Source organism: Oncorhynchus clarkii, chromosome 10 (genome assembly GCF_045791955.1).
Source record: "Oncorhynchus clarkii lewisi isolate Uvic-CL-2024 chromosome 10, UVic_Ocla_1.0, whole genome shotgun sequence".
Classification (NCBI taxonomy): Eukaryota; Metazoa; Chordata; class Actinopteri; order Salmoniformes; family Salmonidae; genus Oncorhynchus; species Oncorhynchus clarkii.
The window spans coordinates 38,046,859-38,062,142 of record NC_092156.1 but is presented as its reverse complement, the minus strand read 5'-3'; the positions used below and the strand labels follow the sequence as shown (position 1 = coordinate 38,062,142).

At 40.2% G+C, this 15,284-nt stretch overlaps 1 protein-coding gene across 1 annotated transcript in view; it reads right to left on the bottom strand.

Moving 5' to 3' along the window:
• The window catches only part of LOC139418429 (NALCN channel auxiliary factor 2-like), a 58,090-nt gene extending 47,139 nt beyond the window's left edge, over positions 1-10,951 (bottom strand). Inside the window, exon 1 of the mRNA XM_071167839.1 lies at positions 10,226-10,951. Within this exon, the coding sequence (XP_071023940.1) occupies positions 10,226-10,951 (726 nt within the window). The remainder of the gene's footprint in view (positions 1-10,225) is intronic.
• Between the last annotated feature and the right edge of the window lie 4,333 nt (positions 10,952-15,284).

Sequence of the window (15,284 nt, the reverse complement as noted above, 5' to 3'; positions counted from 1 at the left end):
CAAACTAAACATCTTCTTTGCCCGCTTTGAGGATAATACAGTGCCACCACCACGGCCCGCTAATAAGGAGTGCGCCCCCTCTACTATTCTGTGGCCGAGGTGAGTGAAACATTTAAACGTGTTAACCCTCGCAAGGCTGCTGGCCCAGACGGCATCCCTAGTCACGTTCTCAGAGCATACTCAGACTAGCTGGCTGGTGTGTTTACGGACATATTCAATCGCTCCCTATCCCAGTCTGCTGTCCCCACATGCTTCAAGATGGCCACCATTGTTCCTGTACCCAAGATGGCAAAGATAACTAAACTAAATGACTACCGCCCCGTAGCACTCACTTCAGTCATTATGAAGTGCTTTGAGAGACTAGTCAAGGATCATATCACCTCCACCTTACCTGCCACCCAAGACCCACTTCAGTTTGCATACCGCTCCAACAGGTCCACAGATGATGCAATCGCCATCACACTGCACACTGCCCTATCCCATCTGGACAAGAGGAATACCTATGTAAGAATTCTGTTCATTGACTACAGCTCAGCATTCAACACCATAGTACCCTCCAAGCTCATCATCAAGCTGGAGGCCCTGGGTCTCAACCCTGCCCTGTGCAATTGGGTCCTGGACGTTCTGACAGGCCACCCCCAGGTGGTGAAGGTAGGAAACATCTCCACTTTGCTGACCCTCAACACTGGGGCCCCACAAGGGTGCGTGTCCAGCCCCCTCCTGTACTCTCTGTTCACCCACGACTGCATAGCCATGCATGACTCCAACTCAATCATCAAGTTTGCAGACGACACAACAGTAGTGGGCTTGATTACCAACAACGACGAGACAGCCTACAGGGAGGAGGTGAGGGCATTCGGAGTGTAGTGTCAGGAAAACAACCTCTCACTCAACGTCAACAAAACAAAGATGATCATGGACTTCAGAAAACAGCAGAGGGAGCACCCCCCTATCCACATCGAAGGGACAGCAGTGGAGAAGGTGGAAAATGTTAAGTTCCTCGGTGTACACATCACAGACAAACTGAAATGGTCAACCCACACAGACAGTGTGGTGAAGAAGGCGCAACAGCGCCTCTTCAACCTCAGGAGGCTGAAGAAATGTAGCTTGTTACCCAAAACCCTGACAAACTTTTACAGATGCACAATCGAGAGCATCCTGTCGGGCTGTATCACAGCCTGGTACGGCAACTGCACCGCCCTCAACCACAATGCTCTCCAGAGGATGGTGTGGTCTGCACAATGCATCACCGGGGGCAAACTACCTGCCCTCCATGACACCTACCGCACCCGATGTCACAGGAAGGTCAAAAAGATCATCAAGGACAACAACCACCCGAGCCACTGCCTGTTCACACCTCTACCATCCAGAAGGTGAGGTCAGTACAGGTACATCAAAGCTGGGACCGAGAGACTGAAAAACAGCTTCTATCTCAAGGCCATCAGACTGCTAAACAGCAATCACTAATTCAGAGAGGCTGCTGGCCACTTTAATAAATGGATCACCAGTTACTTTAATAAACAATGCCACTTAATAATGTTTGCATATCTTACATTACTCATATCATATACTGCATTTTATACCATCTATTGCACCTTGCCTAGGCTGCTCGTCCATCGCTCATCCATATATTTAAATGTACATATTCTCATTCACCCCTTTAGATTTGTGTCTATTAGGTAGTTGTTGGGGAATTCTTAGATTACTTGTTAGCTTCTTGACGCACACATCCCTGTAGCGGGATCATTTTCGTCAGCAACCGCTGAATAGCATAGCGCAACAGTCAAATAATATTACTAAAAAATATTCATATTCATGAAATCACAAGTGCAATATTGCGAAACACAGCTTAGCCTTTTGTTAATCACCCCGTCGTCTCAGATTTTGAAATTATGCTTTACAGCGAAAGCAATCCAAGTGTTTGTGTAAGTTTATCGATAGCCTAGCATAGCATTATGTACACTTAGCATCAGGAAGCTTGGTCACGAAAATCAGAAAAGCAATCAAATTAATCGTTTACCTTTGATGATCTTCGGATGTTTTCACTCACGAGACTCCCAGTTACACAGGAAATGTTCGTTTTGTTCCATAAAGACTATTTTTATACCCAAAATACATTTGTTTGTCGCGTTATGTTCAGAAATCCACAGGAAAGAGCGGTGACGACAACGCAGACAGAAATTCAAAATATTATTCATAATGTCCACAGAAACATGTCAAACGTTTTTTATAATCATTCCTCAGGTAGTTTTTAAAATATATATTCGATAATATATCAACCGAGTGTGTAGCTTTTTCCATAGCAGCGGGAGGAACAATGGCCGCTTTACTCAATTGCGCACAAACTCACTCTGAGAACCCCCACCTCTCCACTTACGCAATGTGATCCTTCATGCTCATTTTTCAAAATAAAAGCCTGAAACTATGTCTAAAGACTGTTGACACCTTAGGGAAGCCACAGAAAAAGGAATCTGGTTGATATCCCTTTAAATTGAGGATAGGCATGCATAGGAACACAGAGGTTTCAAAATAAGAGGCACTTCCTGATTGGATTTTCCTCAGGCTTTTGCCTGCAATATCAGTTCTGTTATACTCACAGACACTATTTATACAGTTTTGGAAACTTTAGAGTATTTTCTATCATAATCTGTCAATTATATGCATATTCTAGCATCTGGTCATGAGAAATAGGCTGTTTACTTGGGAACGTTATTTTTCCAAACATAAAAATAGTGCCCCCTAGCTTCAAGAGGTTAGATATTACTGCACTGTCAGAAATAGAAGCACAAGCATTTCGCTACACTCGCATTAACATCTGCTAACCATGTGTATGTGACCAATAAAAATGGATTTGATTTGATTGCACATTCTGCAAATCACCAGCAGAGGGCATTTTGAATCCAATTTCACGTTCACTGTTTGTAATACTTACAAATTGTATCATAACTCAAAGTAGCAGGAGACCAAAATGTCATAAATATGCTATCTTTGATTAATTATTTCTCAGTTGTGCTTTTAGATACAAATGTCAAATATATGTCAACAATCCTTCATTCAAAAGACCATTCTATGGATTAAATCTTGTGAAAAAAATCATGGTCCCTTTTGGTCCTGGTTTCGTGAGGAACTCACTCTAATGTGAAAATGTGACATAATTCTATTTGCCAAAGTATCTTCAGATCCTTCGATATAAAGTTATTTGAGCCAAATCTTAAGATAAATGTAGATGGATACAATCTCACTCAATAAAATGCCCTTGCGCAACAAATTGAAATGCAAGGTGTCAGTATTCTACAGTAAATTAGTCATCAGGTGTTCTCTAGAGTTTGTTTCAACTTGAAGTGCTGATGCCAAAACTGTTTGAAACTCGTCTTATCTAATTATTGAAATTGGTTCATAGAAAGATTATGTTTTTGAAAATAAAACTGCTCCAATTCTGCCATTTTTTTACAGGGGATTTTATGATGCCCAAGCATAATGAAAGTGTATTAACACTTTTAGAACTAGCAACATTGACCTTTGTCACCAACAAATCTTTTTTCAGATAGACACCTCAAACTATACTATTAAATACACTACATGACCAAAAGTATCGAGTATCAGCTCGTCGAATATCTCATTCCAAAATCATGGCATTAATATGGAGTTGCTGCTATAACAGCCTCCACTCTTCTGGGAAGGCCTTCCACTAGATGTTGGAACATTGCTGCAGGGACACATTCAGCCACAAAAGCATTAGTGAGGTCGGGCACTGATGTTTGGCGATTAGGCAAGGCTTGCAATAGGCGTTCCAATTCATCAAGGTGTTCGATAGGGTTGAGGTCCGGACTCTGTGCAGGCCAGTCAAGTTCTTCCACACCGATCTCGACAAACCATTTCTGTATAGACCTCGCTTTGTGCATGGGGGCATTGTCATACTGAAGCAGGAAAGGGCCTTCCCCAAACTGTTGCCACAAAGTTGGAGGCACAGAATTGTCTAGAATGTCATTGAATGCTGGAGCTTTAAGATTTCTCTTCACTGGAACTATGGGGCCGAGCCCGAAGCATGCAAAACAGCCCCAGACCATAATTCCTCCTTCACCAAACTTTACAGTTGGCACTATGCATTTGAGCAGGTAGCGTTCTTCTGGCATTCGCCAAACCCGGATCCGTCTGTCGGACTGCCAGATGGTGAAGCGTGATTCATCACTCCAGAGTAAGCGTTTCCACTGCTCCAGAGTCCAATGGAGGTCTGCTTTATACAGTGCCTTGCAAAAGTATTCATCCCCCTTGGCGTTTTTCCTATTATGTTGCATTACAACCTGTAATTTAAATAGATTTTTATTTGGATTTCATGTAATAGATATACACAAAATAGTCCAAATTGGTGAAGTGAAAAGGAAAAAATAACTTATTTCAAAAAATTACAAACTGAAATGTAGTGTGTGCATATGTATTCAACCCCTTTGCTATGAAGCCCCTAAACAAGATCCAGTGCAACCAATTACCTTCAGAAGTCACATAATTTGTCCACCTGTGTGCAATCTAAGTATTTATATACACCTGTTCTGAAAGGCCCCAGAGTCTGCAACACCACTAAACAAGGGGCACCATAAAGCTGGAGACTCATACAGTATCTCCCTCACTAGCTTTAAGCAGTTCACAGATCACTGCACCTGTACATAGCCCATCTGTAAATAGCCCATCCAACTACCTCATCCCCATTATTTATTTATCTTGCTCATTTGCACCCCAGTATCTCTACTTGCACATTCATCTTCTGCACATCTACCATTCCCGTGTTTAATTGCTAAATTGTAATTACTTTGCCACCATGGCCTATTTCTTTACCTCATTTGCACACACTGTTTCTAGACTTTTTCTACTGTATTATTGACTGTATGTTTGTTTATTCCATGTGTAACTCTGTATTGTCGTATGTGTCGAATTGTATTGCTTTTTCTTGGCCAGGTCGCAGTTGTAAATGAAAACTTGTTCTCAACTAGCCTACCTGGTTAAATAAAGGTGAAATAAAAAATTCAATAAAGTCCAAGGAGCGGGTGAATAGTTATGCATACTCAAGTTTTCCTTTTTTTGTCTTATTTCTTGTTTGTTTCACATTAAAAAATATTTTGCATCTTCAAAGTGGTAGGCATGTTGTGTAAATCAAATGATACAAACCCCTCAAAAAATATATTTTAATTCCAGGTTGTAAGGCAACAAAATAGAAAAAATGCCAAGGGGGTGAATACTTTCGTAAGCCACTTTACTACTCCAGCCGACGCTTGGCATTGCGCATGTAAATCTTAGGCTTGTGTGCGGCTGCTCAGCAAGTGCACCTCGGTGGCGCAACGGTCTAAGATACTGCTACAGATGCATAGCAGATCAAGCTGTGTTGCTGCAGATGCTGGTTCAATACCTGTGCCAGCCTTGACTGAGAGACTAGGTTTTTATATATCTTTATGTACATATTCTTCATCCCTTTACACTTGTGTGTATAAGGTAGCTGTTGGGAAATTGTTAGGTTAGATTACTCGTTGGTTATTACTGCATTGTTGGAACTAGAAGCTCAAGCATTTCGCTACACTCGCATTAACATCTGCTAACCATGTGTATGTGACAAATAATTTGATTTGATATGAAGCTCTCGACGAACAGTTAGTGTGCTGATGTTGCTTCCAGAGGCAGTTTGGAACTCAGTAGTGAGTGTTGCAACCGAGGACAGACGATTTTAAGCTCTTCAGCACTCGGCGGTCACCGTTCTGTGAGCTTTTGCGGCCTACCACTTCGTGGCTGAGCCGTTGTTGCTCCTAGACGTTTCCACTTCACAATAACAGCACTTACAGTTGACTGGGGCAGCTCAAGCAGGGCAGAAATGTTACGAACTGACTTGTTGGAAAGGTGGCATCCTATGACGGTGCCACGTTGAAAGTGACTGAGCTCTTCAGTAAGGCCATTCTACTGCCAATGTTTGTCTATGGCGATTGCATTTCCGTGTGCTTGATTTTATACACCTGTCAGCAACGGGTGTGGCTGAAATAGCCGAATCCACTCATTTGAAGGGTTGTCTACATACTTTTGTATATATAGTGCATATTAAATTAGAAGTTGCCACAATATGCTGTTGAAAAGGGTTCTTAAATTGACATTAGTCATACATTATTATTCAACCAAATTAATGGAATAATCTAAGTAAATAAACAAAGTGTAATGAATAATATAAACATAAACAATCTCAAGATCAGATATTACTTGAAATCCTCAAACGTTAGGCACGGAATTGATTAACTGCATAAATAAAATATCCTTTTGTTTACATTAGAAACGGTCTTTCTCCCTGTGGTGCCACTTTCCTCTGTGAGCACATTTATAATATTGCCATCCAGGACAACGGAGGCCCCATTACAAAGCTGATGGAGCCCATTCACCAGGGTGATAAGCAGGCAGACAGCATGGCCTTCCTGTGAAGGCAAGCACATAATCACTCATCAGCAGTAGGGCCCTGTAGGCTTCACTGCTTTCAGGAAGATATAAAAAACTATCAGGGCAAAGACTGTAGCAGCACATAATTCGCAATGTTACTATTAGTATTAATATGACTACCATTTAGGATAAATTTCATGGTATCTCAATGCAAGATGTTCTTTCTACTTATACTGCAGGTATCCACTGCACAGATTGGTTGCAGTATGCTTGTTACTCAATGCATGTGGTAAAGAAGGATGACCGCAAGCTTATGAAAGAGATGATCCAGGTTAGCACCCTTTTATTGGTCAGATGATGCCAATCAGCAGCCAATGGTCTGGACTAATACTAGGGGTGTGGGTACGTAACAACCCTGTTGTAAATCCTTCAGGAAGCTCATTGCCTCATTGATATTCTAGTGTGCTGTGAGTCAGCTGGTTCATACTCTGACACTCTCTTTGAGCCAGCCATGTTACTTCCAAAACACAGCCCTCTGGTCCACAAATTACCATGTGGCTGTTTGGAGTATTTTACTTCCATGTAAAGGATGTATATTTGATAATGCAATAAGTAAGTACACATATTCACACCAATAACTGAAAACATTAAATTGCTGAAAACGTGTGTGAAAATGTGTTAAAGGGATTAATATGGGTTGAATATAAACAGTACTCATTAAAGATGCACTATGCAGAAATCGTTCTGCCATTTCCTGGTTGCTACCATTCTAATAGTTCACGTGACAAAACAAGCAAGTATACTGTAGAGAATCCGTGTACCATCTAAACTGCTGTCAAATCTATTTTCCATAACCAAAAATATTTTATTTTCAGTTGTTTTAAGCTGGTGTACAAAACCAAAAAAACTAAACTTAAGAACGGGAAGCATACAAATAACATAGAACAGATCTACCGCTTCTTGGGATTGCTTTCAATAAAAATGACAGATCTATAGGTCACATTTCTATGTGAACTTGGTTGGGTCGCCCAAAAAGTTGCATATTGCAGCTTCAAGATTGCAATATTTTCCCTACTTTCTGGAATAGGAAATAGGTATCAAAGCAGCTTGGTGTAGTGAATGTACAAGCGTAGACTACTATCATATCTCAAAGCAGAGTGCACAGGTGCTGCTCCTGTTATTCCTACAAGAAAGTTGATGTTACATAAGATTAACAGTGATTAAACTTTGATTCTGATTAGACACAGTGTTCACTACTAAGCTGTATTTACTGGCTGCCTTTTTGTAGCAGCAGCAGAACGGGATCATAAATAATTGACCATGTTTTAAATAGTGAGAACTGGTCTTAGAAAATATGTACTGTATGTAAAATCAAAAGGTAACAAACATCTCCTTCAAGCCCTACACTCTACTCTGATAATGATATGGTAATAGGAAAACAACTGGGATAGGCCTACAGGTTAAACTGAACTGGAAAAATGTGAACTATACAATTCATAGTTGTATGGACAGAGTAGTGTTTTGTAAAACACAAAGCAGTTTTAAGAGTAAATGTGTATGAGTCAAGCATTAGACAGTGACAATCACCCTCTAATCCACTGCACCTATGAAATGTGTCCATTCATTTGTGTAAAGTAGTAGCCAGGGGATACATTACATCCTAGAGGGAGGAGCTACGACTTGGCACTAGCAATGTTAAAACATAACTGAAAATGATCTGTAGCTGACCCCACCAAGAGGTTGACACCATCAATAACAGTTATGCCTGAAGGATCACTGTGTCCCTTCACCAAAGAAGACTGATCTGTAAGGTCACACTGTGAGCAAAATGTTTGTCCTTGGAAAGAGCAACAGTTCTGTCAAACAGGGGAAGGCTTTTAGGAGTTTTGGACAAGGGCCTGGAGAGGCTGTCTGAAATAACAGCATCTCTAGCCTACATAAGAGGAAAGATGAGGAATTAGCCTGTATGGGCTGTCACCTTCGATCTGTCTCCATATTTTAAGCTCTACAACCAACATAAGCCCAGTGTATGATCATATAAACAAGAATATCCACAGCGAAGGAGATGAGACATGTGATAACTAATTGACACTGACAGCAACCTCTTCCGGCCCAAAATGTTTCAGTTTATGTCCCTACTCACATAGAAATAGACCCTTTTGTTTATTAACTAGTAAAAATGCAGAAGCCATGTGGCTTTCTATTAAATGAATGGGCTTACTGTCCATACATTCCTGAAATACTAATCATGGTATTTTAATACAGGAATACATCAAATGTTTTTTTTCTATTTAAAATTGTTTTTCTGCATTTTGGACATTTGTGAGAAAATTCCATAATAGAGGATGTAAGTGGGGACAACAGGGCAGGGGACATGAGTAAACTCATGACATGTGTCACCTCAGCACAGCGCAGTGCTGTGTGGATAGGTCTCCTTAGTTGACAGGGTGTTTCTTAGTTGACACTTGAAGGGCAACCGATGTGCTCTACAAAAGGTGACCTTGAGACAAAATGTCAAGACAGTCTTGTTTAAGAAGACAGGGCGCCTTGCTTGTTTTTGATATGCAGCACCTGGGAACCAATTAGTAGCCTTAGGATGGGGTAGCTTCTACCGCTGGGGTGTGCATATTCAGAATTAACTGTATGTGTGGGATCAATTGCACTCTGGATAACTTCTAACATTTTCATTTGATAACAAGGTAACATTACATGAAGTTGTTACTTTGCAAGGCGTTCGATGGCTTGGCAGCCAGCAAGAAAAGGTGGATGTTATCTGAAGTTTTCAAAATATGATCATCTCAACTAGATATATTTCAAATGTAGTGTTTCTCTTATACCTGTGTAATAATTGGTTAATATGCACAAGTAAATCAATCACTCATTGAAAATCCCTGAGTGAGCCTGTGGCCTTTTTTGCCTGAGTTGTTTCTGCATGGAATCTTTGAAATGGATGTTAGTTCAGCCTTCCAAGTTTTTAGAACATTCATAGGTCAAAACCTTATGACAACCATCAGATAATATTACCTTTGCTCTATGTAGCATACATCTTCTGTTTGCTGGAAGCACTGTCTCTTATCACCAGGGCTGTTCTTAAACCTACAGCTGTGGGTCAATAGGCTACAGCTCAGTGACACCTCTCTCCACATGTGCCATCCTGAAACAGAGTAGTTTCAAAGCCTTAGGAAATCCTGGTTGCCCGAGCTCTCATTAGAGACTTGGGAAACACCTAAGGCATCATGGTTCTATCAACACCAACCAGGGCAAAGAGTCTGACTGTGGTCCAATATGACTCATAAATACCCCTAACCACAGACATCCCTCTGCTGTGAGGTAGTGGAACATCAAAGGCTCTGCCAGACAACCCAGAGAGGGCACAGAGGGGTGACATCATCACAGCTCGACACACAGGTGGCAAGATACCAGAGCTGAGAAGTGGCATGAAAAACAAAACACTATTAACATGATAGAAGCACAAGGAAACAAACATCTGCTATAGGTAGATATTATACAACCATGAACCACATGTATTATTATATTCATAGGCTATTCATGAATTCAGTATGAATATTCACATACAGTAGGCCTGTTCATGAATGAGCAAATCAATTGTTTCAAATGGAAAACATTCATAAGAGGTATTGTGTAGGCATATGGTACTTTGTCTGTGTAATTAGTCACCTGAAATAATTTATTGTGTGTAAATGTGTCTTCTGTAGCCTGAAGACGAAGGAGCTTTAACCGTTCCGCCCATAGCTCCCTGCTGAATAAAACAGCCATTACAAGGTAAAATGCACTTATGACAGGATGTACAAGTTGATCTTACCTTACAGTCTTCTGTGTGGGATCGGACGGAATAATCCTCCGATAAATACTTGAGAAAGAAGAAGTCAAACTCTTCATATTTTTCCTGAGCGTGTTGGTCCAGCCGCATGTACGCCTGGATACAGATGCTGCAGACATCCTCGTCATCCCCACCGCCTCTAAACAAATCCAAAACCATGTTCTGGAGACTGCAATTCAAACTGTCTGGGCTTGACATCCCCAACAGTAAGTCGGAGATGGTGTAAGAATCACAAAAAGAAAGGCTGAAATTCCTAAAATAATCAAGTAACATCTGTGACGAGAACGTTGATGGAGTTGAGAAAGAGGACCCAAAGCCATTTTTTTGCTGATACAACGTGGTGCAGGCTGACTCCAGGTGAGTGTGGTGGCTTTGAGAATCAGTGCAATGAGGACTTGGAGCAGCGGATTTGGTGAAATTGCTTAGAAAAATACCAAATTTCTCCTCATTTAGAGCCGGGTGGACCCCGTCAGTCGCGTTACTCCAGATTTTGCGGTTGCTCCTATCCTTGGACCTCAGTTTAACTCCAGCACACAACCAGAGGTGATCAGAGAGAAGGACAGTGAAAAATAATAGGGATGCCAAAGACATTCGCCATTTCTGTACCCTCTCGGAATCGGCACAGGGTTTGTCGTTTTGTTTGGGTGCACAACAGATTTTTAACACGGCGTCATCTTCCCTTCGAAACATCCAAGCACCCCTGATCATATTTTAGGGGGGAGACAAAAGCGATCTCAGATGGGTTTTTCACCTCTGCAATATAGGCTATCCCCCAAACAATGTCACCTACCTCGTTTGCAACATGGTGATGGGAAGAATTTTCCCCAAGTTGTTGTGTCAAGAAATCAATCCAGTTCCAAACCCTGGCGTCTAATTTTTACAATGATCCATTGCAAATAGATAACGTCCGGCATAATATTCCCTATACACCCAAAATTGTAACATATTGCGAAATCCTACTGACACCTCCAGCACCGGTGCAGCATCACACAAGAAACGCATAGTATGTACAAAAACGAAATCTTTATTCTATATCTGTCATCCTCAAACATGACACAATTACTTATTTCTTTCTTCCGTTTCTGACGAAAAAAAAGCGAAATTTGCCTCTCATCTTCTCCCTCCTTGATAGTCTCGTTTAGTCTGTCGCCATCTTCGGTTTTGCACAGAAAACCTTGAGATTTTTTAATTGAAGGGGGTTGGGGCGCATGCGCTCTTCGTCGCCCCTGTGGTTCCACATCTCTTACATCCCCATTAACGCAAGCTCCATTCATTCCCCAGCTTTCATTCATTCCTTTCGCTGGACAGCTTTACCCCAGGAGGCATTTAATGATAGAGATTAAACACCACGTTATTCATCTGGTTCGCAAGAAAATATTTAATGTGACTATAGATAAATGTGACAATTCATATGTTGTAAAAAATATATGCCATGGTAAACGGATTTAGATGATGTTGAGTGTGGTGATATACTACAACCCCAAACCTGTGAGGTCAGAAGATCATTAAATGTTAGTTCATTTCATTTTACACTTCTTTGATGGTGTTTTCCCAACAGAGAAACCACCCTCACCATATTTTAGAGTGGTACTGATTGTCATCAATTGCTACTGTAGTCCTTCCTCTACTGCCTGGCTAGGCTACTAGTACTAAAGTTTATCACAGTAATAATACAAAATAAAAAAACGAACCATAATATGTATGGCATAATAATAATAATCCTAATCTCTATGGTTCTGCACATAACAACTATGTAGATCAAGCCTTATATTGTATTGAAAACACTTTTTTTTTTGAATGTACATGACATTTAAATGAATAAATTGAGAAGTAGTAGTCATCTCTATAGACACTCATAATTATGTTGACACTGGAAAAATGTAATTACTCTGCAATGCAGGTTTACATTGTAAAGACATCCTTAGGTCCACAAGAAAGTAAACTAAATTTTACCGCACAAATTAGATTGTTTTAGAATTGTTTCTCACTATATAGTGTAATAATGCAAGCAAAATTACTCCCCCATTAGCTAAATCAATGGATTAAATAAGATTACTTGCAACCAGTTTCTATAATTAAGTATAATTTAGTCTGTTTCTTGTCCCAAAGGTATCAAGTATCTGTTTTACTCATTGTTAGACTGATCCTGAGCTGCTATATACATTTGTTACATACAATAACAGAAGGTATTTGCTTAAATTTCGTATAATACATGTAGATTTCAATCTGATTCACAATATAGGGCAAACTGAGCCAAGCCATGCTGAGCCGAACTGTGCTGGCCTGGTTACGCATCCACCTTCGCTGCTGGAACTATGCTGGAAAGGACAATGTTAATAAAATAAAAAATATCAGCGCTGGTTCGGCTCAGTCCTATATTTTTTGAGATTCTTTATTTATACTTAATTTAACCAGAGAAGTCACATTGAGATTTACAGCTCTGTGATCTCAGATGGTAAGGTCCATGACTCTGTAGGGTGAGTAAAGTGCTTATATACAGTCCCAGTCAAAAGTTTGGACACACCTACTCATTCAAGGGTTTTTCTTCATTTGACTATTTTCTACATTGTAGAATAATAGTGAATACATCATCAATACATCCTCTTCAAGTGCAGTCACAAAAACCATGAAGCGCCGTGATGAAACCGGCTCTCATGAGGACCGCCACAGGAAAGGAAGACCCAGAGTTACCTCTGCTGCAGAGGATAAGTTCATTAGAGTTACCAGCCTCAGAAATTGCAGTCCAAATAAATTCTTCACAGAGTTTAATTAGTAGGTAGAGTAGGTGAATGGATGATCTCCCCATGTGTGGTTCTCATCGTGAAGCTTTGAGGAGGAGGTGCGAGGGTGTGGGGGTGCTTTGCTGGTGACACTGTCTGGGATGTATTTAGAATTCAAGGCACACTTAACCAGCATGGCTACCACAGCATTCTGCAGCGATACATCATCCCATCTGGTTTGCGCTTAGTGGGACTATCATTTGTTTTTCAACAGGACAATGACCCAACACACCTCCAGTCTGTGTAGGGGCTATTTGACCAAGAAGGAGAGTGATGGAATGCTGCATCAGATGACCTGGCATCCACAATCACCCAACCTCAAGCCAATGAGTTGGACCGCAGAGTAAAGGAAAAGAAGCCAACAAGTGCTCAGCATATGTGGGAACTCTTTCAAGACTGTTGGAAAAGCATTCCAGGTGAAACTGGTTGAGAGAATGCCAAGAGTGTGCAAAGCTGTCATCAAGGCAAAATGTGGCTACTTTGAAGAATCTCAAATAAAATTTTTTTTTTAATTTGTTTAACAGTTTTTTGCTTACTACATGATTCCATAGCTGTTATTTCATAGTGTTGATGTCTTCACTGTTGTTCTCCAGATGTAAAAAATAGTAAAAATAAAGAAAAACCCTTGAATGAGTAGTTGTGTCCAAACTTTTGACTGGTACTGCCCTACAATGGCTTATAGACAAACATGTATTAGTTAATCTGTTTAAGGATGACCATGCTGCTAACTGATAGAAGGTACAGTGATGTGTAAGAGCCTTGTGTTTGTTTCTAGTGTGTACGTGTAAGCCTGGGATATTAATGTAAAGGAATATCACCATAGTCCAACAAAGGCAAAACAGTGTGAGTTTATACAGTACAGTATATATAGTGTGAATCAGGTATTCAGTAACTGTCAAGCATTGACCTAACTAAGCACACTTCTTTTTGCCGTACAGTGACACCTGCTGGAAAAATAAGTGACTCCCTTTAAATCACTGACTAGAGAACTGTCTCATAAACTATATATTAACTTAATATTAGCATAGCTAATTAACAGGCACATGTTTTGTATAACTTGCTGTGTACTAATGTTATTCAAGTGGATCAAATAGACAACTAGAAAAGTACATTTACTTCAGTAAATGTGGTGTATTTGCAAGTCTTGAAGTATTTACAGTTGTGAAATAGCAGTGGTAGTGTCGCCAGTAGTAATGGTAGTAGTAGTAGTTGTAATGCTAGTAATAGGTTTTTCATAGGCTATGTGTTAGTTATAGTGACCTATTTTGGGTGGTTTGTAGGTGTGGAGTTATGATAGTGGGTTAGTGGCTAGTATAGTAGGTTAGAGTGAGTCACAAACTAAGACATATAATATGTTTTAGTTTGAACATTCTGAGTTTCATGGCAATGATTTCAGCTTAGAATGTTGAAGCCTGCATTCCGCAATTGAAATGAATGGGGATACGACGAGCTTTATAGTTTATGAAGTAGGAATGGTAGCACAAAGCTGTGTTGAATAAAATTGTGCCTTTGAAGTCTATGGAACGTTTATGCTAATTTAAGACGGTTAAAGTTCAAAATGAATAAATAGCATCAACAATCTTTTGACAAGCAATTTAAGTTGAGTCAGTCTGCACATGTAAACATTTGTTTGGTGTTCGTATCTTTAACAGTTCAAGAGCAGTGGGAATTCAAATACTTCCCATTCAAGGCTATGTAGCTTTTATGTAAAAAAAAATGATAATGTATAAATGGTATGAAAAAGCTGTATACAAGCACACTATTCCAGACCGGTCTGCACATTTTAACGTTTGATGGTGTTTCTAGATTAAATGGTCGAAGACTAGCAGTGACCTGCATTTTTCCCATTCAAGTCTATGGTAACTGGAATGCATTGGAAATTATGCAAATAACATTTTAAAGCTGTTTTGGTGTTGGTAGCTTTTACAATTTTCACGCTACAGGTTCCAGTGGAATAATAATCTAGTTCACCAGCCGGCTCTCTCTCTGTCAACTGTCTGGTTTCACAGCGCCTCAGAATGGGATTTGACTGTAAATCTATGGCAGGAGCGAACGAAACTACCACTGGTTTTAATTGACTGATCTCTCAGTCCATCACCATCTAATATAACCTGTTTAACCTCCCCCTACATTGTGGACTTCAAAGCACAAGCAGCGAAAGTGGACATGAGTTCGGAAAATCTGAAAGTACGCATTTTAGAAAAAGTTTTGACAGACTTCATATGCTCGAAGACTTTATATGCCGGAACTCAGAATCAATT